This window comes from Rhinoraja longicauda, chromosome 9 (genome assembly GCF_053455715.1).
Source record: "Rhinoraja longicauda isolate Sanriku21f chromosome 9, sRhiLon1.1, whole genome shotgun sequence".
NCBI classification, from domain to species: domain Eukaryota; kingdom Metazoa; phylum Chordata; class Chondrichthyes; order Rajiformes; family Arhynchobatidae; genus Rhinoraja; species Rhinoraja longicauda.
In genome coordinates, this window is record NC_135961.1 from 70,351,466 (window position 1) to 70,370,447 (window position 18,982).

The following is an 18,982-nucleotide window of genomic DNA, read 5'->3' on the forward strand; positions in this document are numbered from 1 at the left end:
CCACTCTATCCAGGCCGCTCACTATTCTGTGCATTTCAATGAGGTCCCCCCTCATCCTTCTATACTCCAGTGAGTACAGGCCCAGTGCCGACAAACGCTCATTGGGGGAGTGGCTCTTATCAACAGCTCCATAGACCTGAGGATTTGAAGGACTCGGCTTCAGTGAACCGAGCCCCTGGTTTAGTAGCAGGAACTCCCGCTCATTGCAACAAGCTGCAGTGGGCGGGGGCTGGGTGGAGCCGAGCTGGGCTGGGATGGACTCGGTGGGACAGGGATGGGGTGGGCAGATCAGGGACGGACGGACAGGGCAGATCAGGGACGGGGGGGGCAGGGTGGAGCTGCCAAGGTGGAGGCAAAAGCAAACTCTGTTGCATTAAAGGACAATATTTCCCCCATTTCCACAGGCACTCAGTGCCACTGAAACCACACATCTGCAACACACAAGGGGATTCGATGAGCAAATAGAACATAAATAATATTTTAAAGTGTTAAATGAGTCGTTGTTGCAAACTGTGAAGGTCAGGCTGTTTCTGGTGACAGAGCAACAAGTTCCCACTTCTCCCAACGCCAGACTCCTGCCTGGCGGGCAATGCCCACCCCACCCCCCACCCCCCCCCCCCCCCCCCCCCCCACCCCCTGCACTTGCACAAGCTCTCTGATGTTGCTGTTACAGTACAGTTATGTACATATGGTACATGTGTACCATACATGTACCATACATGCATGACATACAATACATGTACAATACATGCATTATGTACCATGTACCATACATGTGTGACATACAATACATGTGCAGTACATGTATGATGTACCATACATGTACAATGTACCATACATGCAGGATGTACAATACACTGATGACATACTACATGTACAATGCATGTATAATGGATCATACATGTATAATGGATCATACATAGAAACATAGAAACATAGAAAATAGGTGCAGGAGTAGGCCATTCGGCCCTTCGAGCCTGCACCGCCATTCAATATGATCATGGCTGATCATTCAGCTCAGTAGCCTGTACCTGCCTTCTCTCCATACCCCCTGATCCCTTTAGCAAAAAGGGCCACATCTAACTCCCTCTTAAATATAGCCAATGAACTGGCCTCAACTACCTTCTGTGGCAGAGAATTCCACACTCACCACTCTCTGTGTGAAGAAATGTTTTCTCATCTCGGTCCTAAAAGACTTCCCCCTTATCCTTAAGCTGTGACCCCTGGTTCTGGACTCCCCCAACATCGGGAACAATTTTCCCGCATCTAGCCTCTCCAACCCCTTAAGAATTTTATATGTTTCTATAAGATCCCCCCTCAGTCTTCTAAATTCCAGCGAGTACAAGCCCAGTCTATCTAGTCTTTCCTCATATGTAAGTCCCGCCATCCCAGGGATCAATCTGGTGAACCTTCTCTGTACTCCCTCTAAGGCAAGAACGTCTTTCCTCAGGTTAGGAGACCAAAACTGCACACAATACTCCAGGTGCGGTCTCACCAAGGCCCTGTACAACTGCAGCAGAACCTCCCTGCTCCTAAACTCAAATCCTCTTGCTATGAATGCCAACATACCATTCGCTTTCTTCACTGCCTGCTGCACCTGCATGCTTGCTTTCAATGACTGGTGCACCATGACACCCAGGTCACGTTGCATCTCCCCTTCTCCCAATCGGTCACCATTCAGGTAATACTCTGCTTTCCTGTTCTTGCCGCCAAAGTGGATAACCTCACATTTATCCACATTATATTGCATCTGCCATGCATTTGCCCACTCGCCTAATCTATCCAAGTCACTCTGCAGCCTCCTAGCATCCTCCTCGCAGCTAACACTGCCACCCAGCTTCGTGTCATCCACAAACTTAGAGATGTTGCATTCAATTCCCTCGTCCAAATCATTAATATACACTGTAAATAACTGGGGTCCCAGCACTGAGCCTTGCGGTACCCCACTAGTCACTGCCTGCCATTCCGAAAAGGACCCGTTTATTCCTACTCTTTGCTTCCTGTCCGCCAACCAATTTTCTATCCACCTCAACACTGAACCCTCAATACCGTGTGCTTTAAGTTTGTACACCAATCTCCTATGTGGGACCTTGTCGAAGGCCTTCTGAAAGTCCAGATATAACACATCGACTGGTTCTCCCTTATCCACTCTACTAGTTACATCCTTGAAAAATTCTATAAGATTCGTCAGACATGATTTGCCTTTGGTAAATCCATGCTGACTTTGTCCGATGATTTCTCCACTTTCCAAATGTAATGCTATCACATCTTTAATAACTGACTCTAGCATTTTCCCCACTGCCGATGTTAGGCTAACTGGTCTATAATTCCCCGTTTTCTCTCTCCCTCCCTTTTTAAAAAGTGGGATTACATTAGCTACCCTCCAGTCCTCAGGAACTACTCCAGAATCTAAAGAGTTTTGAAAAATTATCACTAATGCATCCACTATTTCTGAGGCTACTTCCTTAAGCACTCTGGGATGCAGCCTATCTGGCCCTGGGGATTTATCTGCCTTTAATCCATTTAATTTACCTAACACCACTTCCCGACTAACCTGGATTTCCCTCAGTTCCTCCATCTCTTTAGACCCCCGGTCCCCCGCTATTTCCAGCAGACGGTTTATGTCTTCCTTAGTGAAGAAAGAACCAAAGTATTTGTTCAATTGGTCTGCCATCTCCTTGTTCCCTATGATCAATTCACCTGTTTCCAACTGCAAGGGACCTACATTTGCCTTAACTAATCTTTATCTCTTCACATATTTATAAAAGCTTTTGCAGTCTGTTTTTATGTTCCTTGCCAGTTTTCCCTCATAATCTCTTTTCCCTTTCCTAATTAAGCCCTTTGTCCTCCTCTGCTGGACTCTGAATTTCTCCCAGTCCTCTGGTACATGCATGATGTCCCATACATGTACAATGTCCCATACATGTATGTTGTACAACACACACCAGATCACATTAATCATCCACCAGTTTTATATCTACAGATTGAAGAGCAAGAAAAATTAAATTAAACCACTGAAAAATAAAAATGAAATCTGGGCCTGATTTGTGCGGTTTAATGTAAAGCTCATGCCGTGACATGACATGACCGAGTACAGCTGCCCAGTTGGTCCCTCGGCCAACAGGTAACTCCATCTCACACGGTCACGCATGTCCGATACAGAGAACCGTGGCAGGTGGGGCGGGCGGTCACTACACTCCCACTCAGATGTAGTGTCGGCCGCTCCTCATGAAGGGTCCAGTGTAACCGTTTCTTGGAGCCAGAGGCTCAGGTCTTCAGGTTTTTGATACCCGAGGCACAGTTCGGTACAGAAGGACATCAGCTTCAGCACAACAAGTGCTTGTAAATGTACAACATATGTTTACTTCACTTGCCACAAGGTCACTGCATTAAAATTTGATAAGCAAGTCAACGCTGTGGTAAAAGCCAGCTTCTTCCAACTTCGTACCATAGCTAAAATCAAACCTTTCTTCCAATTCGACGACACAGAAAAAATCATTCACGCTTTCATTTCCTCCCGCCTAGACTACTGCAACTCCCTATACACTGGGATCAGCCAATCTTCCCTGTCCCGCCTGCAACTGGTCCAAAACGCCGCAGCGAGACTCCTGACGGGTACCCGTAAAAGGGACCACATCACCCCGATTCTGGCCTCTCTCCACTGGCTCCCTGTACGGTACAGAATCAACTTCAAGCTCCTCCTATTCACATATAAAGCCCTAAATGGACACTCCCCCTCCTACATCAAAAATCTTCTAACCCCCCTCTCTAACTCCAGGTCCCTCAGGTCAGCCGACTTGGGGCTACTCACTATCCCGCGGTCTAGGCTTAAGCTCAGGGGTGACCGCGCTTTTGCGGTTGCAGCTCCTAGACTGTGGAACAGCATCCCTCTCCCCATCAGAACTGCCCCCTCCATCGACTCCTTTAAATCCAGGCTCAAAACCTATTTCTACTCCCTAGCGTTTGAGGCTCATTGAGGAGGCGCTATGAACTGTTTGCGTGCTACTGTATGTTTCATTTTTTTTCCATTGGAACCTAATCAGATGTACAGCACTTTGGTCAACGTGGGTTGTTTTTAAATGTGCTATACAAATAAAATTGACTTAACTTGACTTGACTTGACTTCTCAGTATTCTCTATAGTATTCCAACTCACTGCTGTTAAAATCTCCACAGGTTTTTTAAAGCTCCACTCTAATTTTATCTAATTTTAAAGGAAGTAAAGTGTTTCCAACTTTAGAACAGGCATTCACTAAGAGAAATAAAGTGGTCTTTCAGCAAAAAGCAGCATTGGTTAATTGCCTTCTCTCAGCCCAGAGAGATACTTGTATTCAATGTGACCGTAAACCTGAAGCATTAACTCACACTTACGCCATCGTTTACTAAAACCTGTTTGGAACCATGATCTTGTATCGTTACTCTGTGCATATACGTATATGGTACATATACAAGTATATGGTACATGTGCAAGTATATGGTACATATGCAAGTATATGCTACATATACAAGTATATGGTACATGTGCAAGTATATGGTGTATGTATATATATATATATGGTATATATACAAGTATATGCTACGTGTACAAGTATATGGTACATATGCAAGTATATGGTACATATGCAAGTATATGGTACATATGCAAGTATATGCATAGCATAAAGGGCCATCACATTGCCAAACAGACTTGGGGTCAGGCTCCTAAGTTCCATCACACAGGCAATTTCATGTGGCCAAGAAAATTAAATTATCAAACGATGTTACGAGGATGAAAAACTAAAACCTTTCCCATCCAAGGGTGATGTCAGGAAAGCCCAACAATGTGGATTCCTGTTTCCTTCTACTATTTATTATTAGTTGTTTATAAATGTAATTCTCCTACTTTGAAGGTTGAAATAAGGGTCAGGATGTGTTCTCTTGTGCAACTTTCATCTAAATTACAGGGAGGAAAGTGGTGGAGCTGCAGATAATTGTCAAAAGTAAATGGACATTCATATCATTATTCTGAACCATCATCTGTGGCCATTTACTTCAAAGATCAAAATGATTTACTTTGAGATAATTGCTGGTCCTGAGCCTTTCATATGAAGGCTGGATTTCACATTGTATATTTGAAAGCATGATAGATAGCTGTCCTGAAAACGCCTCACCATGTTTTGAGCTAAAACAGGGCCCCTCCTGTTCTGAAGAAGCCTGTGATGTTTCTGTGCCAAGTAAATCAGGAGATGGGCCCCAGGCCAACCAAGAACTAAGATGACGGCAGATATCCATGCTGAGGGTGAGCTGGTTATAATTTTACTACCGGCCCAGCCTCAGCCCCAATTTATCACGTGTCAGCAGATTAGAGAAATCCACGTTACAAATGTTCACATTGGAGCAAAGATTTGTGAAACTCCAGGACCTTTACCCGGAGTGAGGAGTCTTACACTGTTCCAATCCCCTGAAATGCTGAACAACAAATCATTCCCCATTTCACAAGTTTCCTTCCATCAGTGGGCGCAAGTTCTGAGTCACAAATTCCCTCATTTCGCCACATCCTGTGAATCAGTGTTATGTCATAAGTTGAGCATCAGAGAGACAGTGTTTCATTCTACTGCAATATTACAACCAAGCTCACGCTTTAAAAACATAAACCCAAAAAACAACCAATTAATTTTAAAGACATTTATTTTGAAAAGTTTAGATCTTATGAAGAGAACTCAGCAGTTATCTTCTCGATGGGCAAGTTAAATAAATTAAAAATGAAACAATGTTGTAATTTAAACTTTTGGATATTAAATCATATTTCAAGGTGTTCATAATCCCCAAGACAAACCCCACCACTCTAATGTATTCATGCAATAGCCACCATCTTACAATTATAGGGATGTAACTGCTTCACCAACCATGACTAGACAGAGTGAGAACCTAACTCACTGGCACAGCCAGGAAAACAAAACCTTTTTCTGATTATTTTTCACACACCGTTTCTAAATCACCAACTAAAACATAGCACAAAACGTAAGGAAATTTGTGTTTGGTAGATTATTTCTTTGTTGTAACAATGCTTATTCGCAATAAATCTTATACCGTTGGAAAGCCTGTTTATTTCCCTTTTAAATGGTGCCACATTTGTAAGGAACATGCATTTGTGGGATGAGCAGCAGAGCTGAGTATATGGGTTGCGTCCATGAAAAATTTGCCAAATCTTCTCTGCCAATGCCAAACAGCTTATTCTGCTGTTGCTATTGACTCTTGTTTTGAGCTTCTGGTACCCCCAGGTGCTGACAATCAGGTGCCTGATTGGCACCTGATTGGCAGCATCTGTGAGCATGGGCCCTGCTACAGTGGTCAGTAGGTGTCTGCTCCAAGAATCGGCATGCCACGTTTGACTGATCTGGATAGGGCCCGTGCGATAGGGCAACTTCAAGCTGGTGTTCCGCAAAACCAAGTTGCGGCATTATTTGGAGTGAGCCCTAGTACCATCTCCAAAGTGAAGGCCACGTTCCATATAACGGGGGATGTCAGAGACAGGCCACGAAGTGGGGGTCCCAAGAAGACGACACCCGAAGAAGACCGTTTCCTCACCCTGTCAGCACTTAGGAACCGCAGGCTGTCTTCTACAGATTTGCAGTCAAGGTTTGCAGGACGATATGGCCGACGGCTCTCTGCCCAGACAATTCGGAACAGACTGCACGCAGCCGATCTCCGGTCTCATAGGGCTGCCAGGAGGCCTACCATGACTGTCCTTCACCGTCAGGCCCGTTTGCGCTGGTGTCGGCAACACGTGCACTGGAACCTGAACATGTGGAGGAACGTTATGTTCAGCGATGAGTCCAGATTCTGCCTACGGCAGTTGGATCATAGGGTCAAAGTGTGGAGAAGACGCGGAGAACGCTATGCTGATTGCTGCACCGATAGAGTAACATCTTTTGGTGGAGGCAGTGTGATGGTGTGGGGCGGCATCTCCCTCACTGGAAAAACGAGGCTTGTCATCATTGGAGGCAATCTCAATGCAGAGAGATATCGAGATGAGATTCTGCAACCAGTGGCAATCCCATATCTCCACAGTCTGGGACCGAACTCTATCCTCCAAGATGACAATGCTCGCCCCCACAGAGCAGGGTTTCTCAGAGACTACCTCCAGAATTTGGGAGTGGAGAGGATGGAATGGCCTGCCAGCAGTCCTGACCTCAACCCCATTGAACACTTGTGGGATCAGCTTGGGCGTGCTGTTCGTGCCTGAGTGACCAACACAACCACGTTGGCTGACTTGCGACAAATGCTGGTTGAAGAATGGGATGCCATCCCACAACAGTGTGTGACCAGGCTGGTGACCAGCATGAGGAGGAGGTGCCAGGCTGTTGTGGCTGTGTATGGTTCTTCCACACACTACTGAGGCTCCTGTTTATTAAATGAATAAATTGTTAAATTGCCAATATGTCTTGTTTCTTCAGACTTCAATCATCCAATCCACCAAACAACACCGAACAAGAGTCAATGGCAGAATAAGCTGTTTGGCATTGGCAGAGAAGATTTGGCAGATTTTTCATGGGCGCAACCCACATACTCAGCTCTGCTGCTCATCCCACAAATGCATGTTCCTTACAAATGTGGCACCATTTAAAAGGGAAATAAACAGGCTTTCCAACGGTATAAGATTTATTGCCAAGAAGCATTGTTACAACAAAGAAATAATCTACCAAACACAAATGTCCTTACTTTTTGTGCTATGTTTATAAAGCTGAAGAAGGGTCTCAACCCGAAAAGTCACCCATTCCCTCTCTCCTAGATGCTGCCTGACCCACTGAGTTACTCCTGCACTCTGTGAAACATCACCTATCCATGTTCTCCACAGATGCTGCCTGACCCGCTGAGTTACTCCAGCACTCTGTGAAACGTCACCTATCCATGTTCTCCACAGATGCTGCCTGACCCGCTGAGTTACTCCAGCACTCTGTGAAACGTCACCTATCCATGTTCTCCACAGATGCTGCCTGACCCACTGAATTACTCCAGCATTTTGTGATACCTTCGATTTGTACCAGCATCTGCAATTATTTTCCTGCACTTCTACAAAGCTGGAATTAATTATGTAATTTCCTCAGCAAATTCTTTCTTTTGTGGTCTTATTAAAATCATCCTGATCCACAGATGGATATGGGCCAATAGACAACAGCTCTGCCTTTGATACCATTCCCAGTTTATCACCAGACTCGTGGGAGTTGGCGTCAGCACTCATCTCTGCAACTGGATCCTTGACTTCCTGACCAACAGACCCCAATCACAATCAGTGAGGATAGGGGACAAATCATCCTCCACGATAATGCTCAACACTCGTGCTCCACAAAGATGTATTCCCAGCTCCCTTCTTTACTCCTTGTACACCCACCACTGTGCAGCCATTAACAAATCTAATTCCATTTACAAATTTGCAGACGACACCCCCATGTGGGCCGGATGTCAAATAATGATGAGACGGAGCACAGGAAGGAGATTGCACTAAACGTTGTTCCCTTATCATTTATCTGTACACTGTAAATGGATTGATTGCAATCACGTATTGTCTTTCTGCTGACTGGTTAGCATGCAACAAAAAGCTTTTCTCTGTACGTATCAAAACTAAACTGAAACAAATGTAGGCAGGTGGGGCTAGTGTAGATGGGGCATATTGGTCGGTGTGGGCAAGCTGGGCCGAAGGGCGTGTTTCCGTGCTGTTTGACTGTGGTGGAGTGTCCAGGATTAAACTGGTCTCTGTGCAGCCACTGTACACAATGTTCAACACAACACAGTGTACAGTGTACATCACTGTACACAATGTTCAACACAGCACAGTGTACAATGTTCAACACAGCACAGTGTGCAGCCACTGTACACAATGTTCAACACAACACAGTGTACAGTGTACATCACTGTACACAATGTTCAACACAGCACAATGTGCAGCCACTGTAAAACAATGTTCAACACAACACAGCACAGTGTACATCACTGTACACAATGATCAACACAACACAGTGTACAGTGTACATCACTGTACACAATGTTCAACACAGCACAGTGTACAATGTTCAACACAACACAGCACAGTGTACATCACTGTACACAATGATCAACACAACACAATGTACAGTGTACATCACTGGACAGTGCGCCATTCGCTCCAGTTTAAAGAAATGCTCTCTGGAGGATCTTTCATTATATGTTGAAAATGTCAAGGATTATATTAACTGTTTATTTAGAGACGTCACATGTAACAAGTTTTACAGACAAAATAATACACGATATATTTTTCATTTTAAAAACAATTTGGTCTTCGATCTGAATAAATAAAATGGCAGGCACTTGTTCACATAAAACACATGCTTACATATTATGGAGAATGTCCAGCAACCTTTAATAGATTGGAAATAAACTGTTGCAAATCCAAAATTTGTATAAAACTTCTGGATTTTGTTTGCGAACATTTAAATAGCATCGACTTTCTGTTCAGAAATTAGATTTATTAAACAAAATTAATTTACATTCTTCTTTGAAGACATGAAATATTCCCCTTCCTGATGTACAGCACATAATCAAATATAACCGAGAGTGAATCTCTAACATAATCTGCTTGCACAGGATTTCGAGATATGATTCTGCTCATGATCCATCCAGGCCAACATTCTATCATCCCTTTGTGCCACAGCTTTGATTTGGCTTGATGCACTGAATAAATCGCTCTTGGCTACACATCATCTCCTGAGGTTCCTTCTGAGAGAGATTAGGAATAATCCTTTGTAGAGTGGGCTGTGTTGGAGAGAGATGTTGGACATTTGGAGTCCGTGAAATCATTCGGTAATTCAGTGAGACGTGGCGTTTAGGGTCAAACGTGACCAAGCAGCATAGACTCCTTTGCCCATGATGCCTCTCCAGGATGCAGTGGGCATCCTTGGAGCCTCCCTCAGACTTTGCACAGCTTATTAGCAACTTGATATCATCAACTATGCAAAATCAGAAAACATTCTGCATCCAATGGAAACTGGTCTCAACTATCACAACCATTTCCTGAAGTGGGATCCGAGACTAACATTTCAACTCAGGATCTTGCAGCCTGTTCCAGATCCTTATCATTTCTTGAGGATTTCTGCTATGGACTAATATTAAGTTTTTATATGCACAGGTAACTTGTCTATCTTTTTGCAGAATATCAAAAGTCCTGAAACCCTTGTGTTTCTCTGGAGCAAGGCCAAGTTTCCTAAGGCACATTCCAGTGTACACATCATCAATTGGGTAGAGTGCAACCTGATACGAGATATTATGAAGTCTCTTTGCCAAGTACCCAGAATAGAGGAAGCCGCCACCGCCTGCATAAGGAGGGTACACTCCCTCAAACAGACTCTCAGGAACATAGTACTTCAGCTTCTTCTCTCGATGAGGTCCTGCATTTGTAATAACATCACCAATAAACAGATCTTTAGCTTTATTCTTATCCAATGTATCTAAATATTCAAGTATTTGCATCGTGTTTACAAAGACATCATCATCGCCTTTAAAAATGTATTGAATATTGGGGCAGGATTTGCTGACCCATTCTAAAAACAATACTTCCTTTAGTGTTAGATTAAAGAACGTGTCTCGATAATCCCACAGGAGAATGTCTTTGTGCTGGTTACTCTCAAATTGAAGCATCTCTGATAAGTCAGGAAAGTCATCTGCTTGAGACGACTTGCCCAGTAAAAAGATCCGAGCAATGGTCTTGTTTCTGATTGTGGTTTCACTTCCCCAGGACTGACGTATTGCCTGCCGCCTGTCAAAGTGGGATTCCAGTGACTTTATGGCCAGCAGTAGCACAGGGCTGTTCTGGCATTTGGCAGGTTGGTCGATGATCAAGGGGTAGCTCCGACACCGCAGGTAAGTGAGGAAATCTTTGAAGCGGTCGGGTAGAGTATCAAAGTTACTTATCTCCTCCTTTAAACGTGAATTAGGTTCACAGGTATACATGTTTGTGATGTTTATGTTCCCCATCACAGTTCTGTTGTGCAGGGCCGCAGTAACAGGGTTGTATAGCTCATCTAGTCTGTGCTGTTCCCGATTCCAGTACGGCTTAATAGGAACCACAGATTTCCAAAATCCATCGTCTGCAATGATTAGTTTTTTAGTCGAGTTCTTGTCTTCCTGATCACTCCATGAAATCTCCACCACGATGTAAATGAAGAAGTTCACCATCATCATAATCCCAACCAGCTTCGTCCTCTTACGCCCAACACTCATTTTCTCATAACTGTAAAACAAGAAGATATTTACTAAATGCATATGGAATTAGATCTTTTTAATGTACTTTTATCAATTAGAAATATATATATGCTAAAACTCTTGTTTGTGTGTTCCTGAACTATAGCCCAAACGGTACCCGATAGCGCAACAACTTTAGGCCCACCTTACTCACCGTCGTCCCTTTGGTGCTAATGGGAGACGTTTCATTGAAATCGGTGATATTTTTAAAGTTATTCACATTTTAAAGTTTAAAACTATCTCCTAGGGGGGGAGGGGGAGGGTAGAGGGAGGGGGGGATAAGGGGGGTTGAGGGGGATAGTGGGGGGAGGAGAAATGGTGAGGGGGAGAGGAGGGAGGAGAGGGTAGGGGGGAGGAGAGGGTAGGGGGGGAGGAGAGGGTGCTGCACCAATGCAGGAGAGGTTTGGGCCCAACAGGTCCTTGATCAAGTAGCTACTAAAATGATGGGGGTGAAAATACCAGTGGCTAAATAAATCATTTTATTTATTCTCTCATGGTATGTGGCCAAAACTAAAGCCGTTCCCCTATATATTGGCTCTCCCCCCTCCACAACGAGTTCCACTCGACACTCCCTGCTCCATGCAGAGTTGCAACCCGAAATGTCGACCATCTTTTCTCTCCACAGATGCTGCCTGACCCATTGAGTTCCTCCAACACTTTGTGATTTGCTCATGGTTCCAGCATCTGCAGTTTCTTGTGTCTCCACTATAAATGGAGCAAGTTAGAGAAACATAGAAAATAGGTGCAGGAGTAGCCCATTCGGCCGTTCCAACCAGCACCGCCATTGAATATGATCATGGCTGATCATCTAAAATCAGTACCCCATTCCTGCCTTCTGCCCATATCCCCGATTCCTTTAGTCCTAAGAGCTAAATCTAACTCTCTCTTGAAAACATCCAGTGAATTGACCTCCACTGTCTTCTGTGGCAGAGAATTCCACAGATTCACGACTCTCTGGGTGAAAACGTTTTTCCTCATCTCAGTCCTTCTGCAGTTGTACAGGGCCCTAGTGAGACCACACCTGGAGTACTGTGTGCAGTTTTGGTCTCCAGATTTGAGGAAGGATATTCTTGCTATTGAGGGCATGCAGCATAGGTTTACTAGGTTAATTCCCGGAATGGCGGGACTGTTGTATGTTGAAAGACTGGAGCGACTAGGCTTCTATACACTGGAATTTAGAAGAATGCGAGGGGATCTTATCGAAACATATAAGATTATTAAGGGGTTGGACACGTTAGAGGCAGGAAACATGTTCCCAATGTGGGGGAGTCCAGAACCAGGGGCCACAGTTTAAGAATAAAGGGTAGGTCATTTAGAACGGAGACGAGGAAAAACTTTTTCAGTCAGAGAGTTGTAAATCTGTGGAATTCTCTGCCGTAGATGGCAGTGGAGGCCAGTTCCCTGAATACATTCAAGAGAGAGCTAGATAGAGCTCTTAAGGATAGCGGAGTCAGGGGGTATGGGGAGAAGGCAGGAACGGGGTACTGATTGAGAATGATCAGCCATGATCACATTGAATGGTGGTGCTGGCTCGAAGGGCCAAATGGCCTCCTCCCGCACCTATTATCTATTGTCTCCCACACTGGTCACCATTGGCCCTGACCTTACTCTCTTATCCCATCTAGAACTTCCCTTCCCATTTATTCGAGAGTCCTTTGCAATTTCTCCTGTATTCGCTTCCCCTTTAACTCCATCTTCACATTGCCGATTTGTCAACCCCTCCCCCCCACTACTTAGTTTAAAGCCACACTTGTAGCGCTAGCAAACCTGCCCGCCAGAACGTTGGTCCCCCTGCAGTTATGGTGTAACCCGTCCCTTTTGTACAGGTCACCCCTACCCCTGAAGAGATCCCAGTGGTCTAGAAATCTAAATCCCTGTTCCCTGCACCAGCCCCTCAGCCATACATTCATATCCCCGATCTCTCTATTCCTGCCCTCACCAGCACGAGGTACAGGTAGCAGTCCAGAGATAACCACCTTCGACGTCCTGCTTCTCAGTCTTCTTCCTAACTCTCTAAACTCACGTTGCAGTATCTCTTTCCTCTTCCTCCCGACATCGTTCGTGCCCACGTGCACAACTACTTCCGGTTGATCGCCTTCCCTCGCTAGGATGTTCTGAAGCCGCTCCGTGATGTCTTGAACCCTGGCACCAGGGAGGCAACAGACCATCCTCGAGTCCCACCTGCCGCCACAGAATCTACTGTCCGTACCTCGGACAATGGAGTCACCCACTACTATGGCTCTTCCTGACTTCGGTCTCCCTGGTCGAGTCTCCTTGCCTGGATTAGATCTGCCAACACGTCCGCCGCTCAGACTGGAAGCGTCTTCTGCCCCAACAGTTCCCAAGAGGGTGTGCCTGTTTGCAATAGGCACAGCCACTGGGGTCTCCTGTAGTCCACGTTCACTCCCCCCTGAAACGGTCTCCCACCTTCGCTCGACCTGGACCCTTGGCGTGACAGCCTCACAGTAGGTCCTGTCCAGGAAACTCCCGCATTCCCGGATGGCCCTGAGGTCATCCAGCTGCCTTTCCAACTCTGCCACACGTCCATTCAGGAGCTGCACCTGGACACAGTTCTTGCAGGTGTAGCTCCCAGAAGCTCCAGCGGTGTCCCTACCTTCCCACATCCTGCAGGAAACACACTGCACCAACTTGTCTGCCATTACTTTAGTGTCTAAATACAAATCAAGCTCAAATACAAGTGTAACCTCCTCACCTCAGCCTCCTCACCTCAGCCTCCTCACCTCAGCCTCCTCACCTCAGCCTCCTCACCTCAGCCTCCTCACCAAAGACTCGCAGCCAAAGACTCGCAAACAAAGACTCGCACTTCCCTCCACAGGGCACTTCCCTCCACAGGGCCATACCCCTTGTGCAAGCCTTGTTTATATCAGTCACTAAATTGCCTAATTGGCCAATTGACCAAACTTCTACTTTAATTGATCAGCCAATCCACCTACTCACTTCTCTCCTGCCTTCCTGACGGGCGTGGGGCGTGGGGCGTGGGGCGTGGGGCGTGGGGTGTGCGCTTCACTGACTAACTTCTCGCGTCACTTTGGCGCTCTTTTTAAACTGACTTTTTACCTTCAATTAACACTTACTTGATTTCAGCCAACGGTCGTCCTTGCTCCTACTCTCCCGACCTTTACTGACTGACTGAGAGCGTCCCTTTCCAGTTCTCTATCCATGTCAATACCCCCAATATCATGTGCTCTAATTTTGCCCACTAATCTCTTGTGTGGGACCTTGTCAGAGGCTTTTTGAAAGTCCAGATATACCACATCCACTGGCTCGCCCTTATCCATCCTACTTGTATCATCCTCAAAAATGTCCAGAAGATTAGTAAAGCATGATTTCCCCTTCATAAACCCATGCTGACTTTGACCGATCCTGTCACTGCTTTCCAAATGCACTGCTATAACATCTTTAATAATCAACTCCAGCATCTTCCCCACTACCGATGTAAGGCTAACTGGTCCATAATTCCCTGTTTTCTCTCTCCCTCCTTTTTTTAAAAGTGGGGTTACTCTCCAGTCCACAGGAACTGATCCAGAGTCGAGAGAACATTGGAAAATGATCACCAGAGCATCCACGATTTCTAGAGCCACCTCCTTGACTACTCTGGGATGCAGACCATCAGGTCCTGGGGATTTTTCAGCCTTCAGTCCCAACAGCTTACCTAACACCATTTCCTGACTAATGTGGATTCCCTTCAGTTTCTCCCTCCCACTAGATCCTCGGTCCCCTAGTATTTCTGGGAGATTGTTTGTGTCTTCCTTAGTGAAGATAGAAACAAAGTACTCGTTTATCTGTTCTGCCATTTTCTTGTTTGCAATTATAAATCCACCTGTCTCTGACTGTAAGGGACCTACATTTGTCTTCACTAATCTTTTCCTTTTTACATATCTAAAGAAACTTTTACAGTCAGTTTTTATATTCCCCGCAAGCTTTCTTTCGTGCTTTTTCCCCTCTCTTAATTAACTCCTTTGTCCTCCTCTGTTGAGTTCTAAATTTCTCCCAGTCTTCTGGTTTGCTGCTTCCAATGGCCAATTTATCTGCCTCTTCCTTGGATTTAACGCGATCCTTGACTTCCCTCGTCAGCCACGGTTGAGCCGCCTTCCCAGTTTTATTTTTTGCCAGACAGGGATGAACAATTTCTGGAATTCATCCATGCGGTCTTTAAATCTTTGCCATTGCATCTCCACTGTCAACCCTTTAAGTATAATTTGCCAGTCTATTCTAGCCAATTCCTGACTCTTACCTTCAAAGTCTCCTTTGTTCAAGTTCAGGGCCCGAGTCTTTGAATTAACCGTGTCACTCTCCATCCTAATGCTGAATTCCACCATTTTATGATCACTGTTGCCCAAGGGGCCTTGCACAACAAGATCGCTAACTAATCCTTCCTCATTACACAATACTCAGCCTAGGATGGCCTGCCCTCTAGTCGGTTCCTCTATATATTGTAAAATTTATTATTGTAAAAATATATTATTTAAAAAACCCATCCCATATACATTCCAGGAAATCCTCCTCCTCAGCATTGTTACCAATTTGGATGGGCCAATCTATATGTAGATTAAATGTCACCCATGATAACTGCTGTACCATTGCTGCACACATCCCTAATCCCTGCTTGATGCTATCCCCAACCTCCCTACTGCTGTTTCGATGCCAAATAAACAGAGAGGGAGGGAAGTAAAGTACCGTTCTGACCTACAGGCTGCAGCACAGAGTATTGTAATGCACCACGAGGCTCTGCAGAAAAACCACAGAGCACAGTGTACCCACTGGGACCTGACGGACGGAGGGTCATTAGTTCTGGTCGGGCAAACAAAGCAAGGGTGGCTTTCTAATGAACGGGGTGGGGGGAGAAACGCAACAACTTGTCCGTGAGGGGGGTTTATTGTCCGTGAGGGGGGGGTATTGTCCGTGAGGGGGGGTATTGTCCGTGAGGGGGGGGTATTGTCCGTGAGGGGGGGTATTGTCCGTGAGGGGGGGTATTGTCCGTGAGGGGGGGTATTGTCCGTGAGGGGGGGTATTGTCCGTGAGGGGGGGTATTGTCCGTGAGGGGGGTTATTGTCCGTGAGGGGGGGGATTGTCCGTGAGGGGGGGGATTGTCCGTGGGGGGGGGATTGTCCGTGAGGGGGGGGGGGATTGTCCGTGAGGGGGGGTATTATCCGTGAGGGGGGGTATTGTCCGTGAGGGGGGGTATTGTCCGTGAGGGGGGGTATTGTCCGTGAGGGGGGGTATTGTCCGTGAGGGGGGGTATTACCCATGAGGGGGGGTATTACCCATGAGGGGGGGTATTGTCCGTGAGGGGGGGTATTGTCCGTGAGGGTGGGTATTGTCTGTGAGGGGGGGTATTGTCCGTGAGGGGGGGTATTACCCATGAGGGGGGGTATTGTCCGTGAGGGGGGGGATTGTCCGTGAGTGGGGGGATTGTCCGTGAGGGGGGGGATTGTCCGTGAGGGGGGGGATTGTCCGTGAGGGGGGGGATTGTCCGTGAGGGGGGGTATTATCCATGAGGGGGGGTTTATTGTCCGTGAGATGGAGCCACTGCACCTCCATTCGTGTCAACCAATTCTTTATTTTGCTGCAGATTAGATTTGTGCGAAAATGACAATCTTCTGAAAATTAAAACAAATGAAAATGGAAACTCGGGGAAAAAAATAAAATTAAAAATAAAATTGAAGTCCATAATTGTCCAATGGATTTAATGGAAGAACAATTATAGGTGTCCTTTAATTCGCTGAAATACAAACGGCACTATGTGCATCTGCCTAACCCTAACCCTAACCCTAAACCCAGTCTTAAAATTGTCCTCCCCAAGTTCCCTGTAACTTCATGCTGTAAAGATTGCCCAGTATTAAATATTACATTTAAATATCCTAAATTACTTTTCAACCCATTGAGGAAAGTTGCCAGCAGATCATAACCGGAAAATCCCCATTCAGTTCATTCTGTCACAACCTTGTACAGCAATATCAACATTTCCAATTAAATTATTTGTTGCGCCAATTAACAGCTCCGAAAACCTCAAAGATAAAGCTTTAAATTCTGAAAATTGCAGCAAAAATGCCAAAATAGAAGGCTTATGAAGGGGAGGAGAGGTGTGGCATTTACACAATAACTTCCTGACAGACAGGAAGCAGCATGTGAGGCTGGGAAAGCACATCTCGGACCCGCAGACCCTCAGCATAGGAGCACCGCAAGGCTGTGTACTCTCCCCTCTCCTTTACTCTCTCTACACCAACGACTGCACCTCCACAGACTCCTCTGTCAAGCTCCTCAAGTTTGCGGATGACACTACCCTGATTGGACTGATCCAGGATGGGGAGGAATCTGCCACAGAGGGGAAGAGACACAGCTGGCATCCTAGTGCCATCGCAACAACCTGGAGCTCAATGCTCTCAAGACAGTGGAACTAATTGTAGACTTTCGAAGAACTCCCCCTCCCTCCCCCCACTCAACATCAACAACACCACAGTCACATCTGTAGTCATTTAAGTTCCTTGGAACTATCATCTCCAGGGACCATAAATGGGGGACCACCATCGACTCCACAGTCAAAAAGGCCCAACAGAGGATGTACTTCCTGCGGCAACTGAGATAACACAATCTGCCACAGGCAATGATGGTCCAATTCTATACTGCTATCATTGAGTCCGTCCTCACCTTCTCCATCATGGTCTGGTTTGGCTCAGCCACCAAGCACGACATCCGGAGGCTGCAACGGATCGTTCGCACAGCTGAGAAGGTTGTTGGCTGCAACCTTCCCCCCATTGACGAACTGTACACTGCAAGGGCCAGGAAGCGAGCGGGCAAGATCATCTCTGACCCCTCTCACCCTGGCCACAAACTCTTCGAAGCACTTCCCTTTGGAAGGCGACTCCGGACTGTCAAAGCAGCCACAGCCAGACATAAAAACAGCTTCTTTCCACGAGTGATAATTCTACTCAATAACCAAAGTCTGTAGTCTCTTTTTTGCTCTGGTTTATTTTCACCCACATGTTTAGACCGTAATGTTGTATCCTTATTGTTTTGATGTGTTTATGCTTCATTCTTAATTGTTAACTGTATGTTTGTGTTGTCATTTGTGAGCGGAGCACCAAGGCACATTCATTGTATATGCATACTTGGCCAATAAACTTATTCATTTATTCATTACTTGCACTTCACCTTTGTGCTCACAACTGTTTTAATCAGAAACCAACGTGTAATGGTTTACTGGGAGTGATGGAACTAAAACTTCAGAATGAAAGTGAAATAATAAAGAGTGAAGTGTCAGCTCTTAGGATTATATTCACTCGCAGTCTTACCAAACCCAAATTCCCGATCAACAAATATTAAAATGTTGGTTTAAAAAAATATTAAATGATGGGTGGTGAACACAGAGTGCTGGAGTAACTCAGCGGGTCAGGCAGCATCTGTGGAGAACATGGATAGGTGACGTTTCACAGAGTGCTGGAGTAACTCAGCGGGTCAGGCAGCATCTGTGGAGAACATGGATAGGTGACGTTTCACAGAGTGCTGGAGTAACTCAGGGGTCAGGCAGCATCTGTGAAGAGAAGGACTGGGTAACAAAATGGAAGGGTGGCCCTGGTGTGGCTGAAGATGAGGGGAAGGGCCAGAAAATCCACAAATAAAATTCCATTTGGGAGGAGCCAAAAACAGCAAGAGAGGGGAAGACACTGATGGAAGTTGTCGGTGTACAATCAGCAAGCGTATGTACAATC

The 18,982-nt window shown here is 45.7% G+C and overlaps 1 protein-coding gene across 1 annotated transcript in view; it reads right to left on the reverse strand.

Annotated features, from left to right (window-relative positions):
• Positions 1 to 8,866: 8,866 nt before the first annotated feature.
• b3gnt2b (UDP-GlcNAc:betaGal beta-1,3-N-acetylglucosaminyltransferase 2b) overlaps positions 8,867 to 18,982 on the reverse strand; it is a 40,387-nt gene continuing 30,271 nt past the window's right edge. The window contains exon 2 of the mRNA XM_078405708.1: positions 8,867 to 11,241. Coding sequence (XP_078261834.1) covers positions 10,044 to 11,231 — 1,188 coding nt within the window. The 5' untranslated portion in view covers positions 11,232 to 11,241 and the 3' untranslated portion in view covers positions 8,867 to 10,043. The remainder of the gene's footprint in view (positions 11,242 to 18,982) is intronic.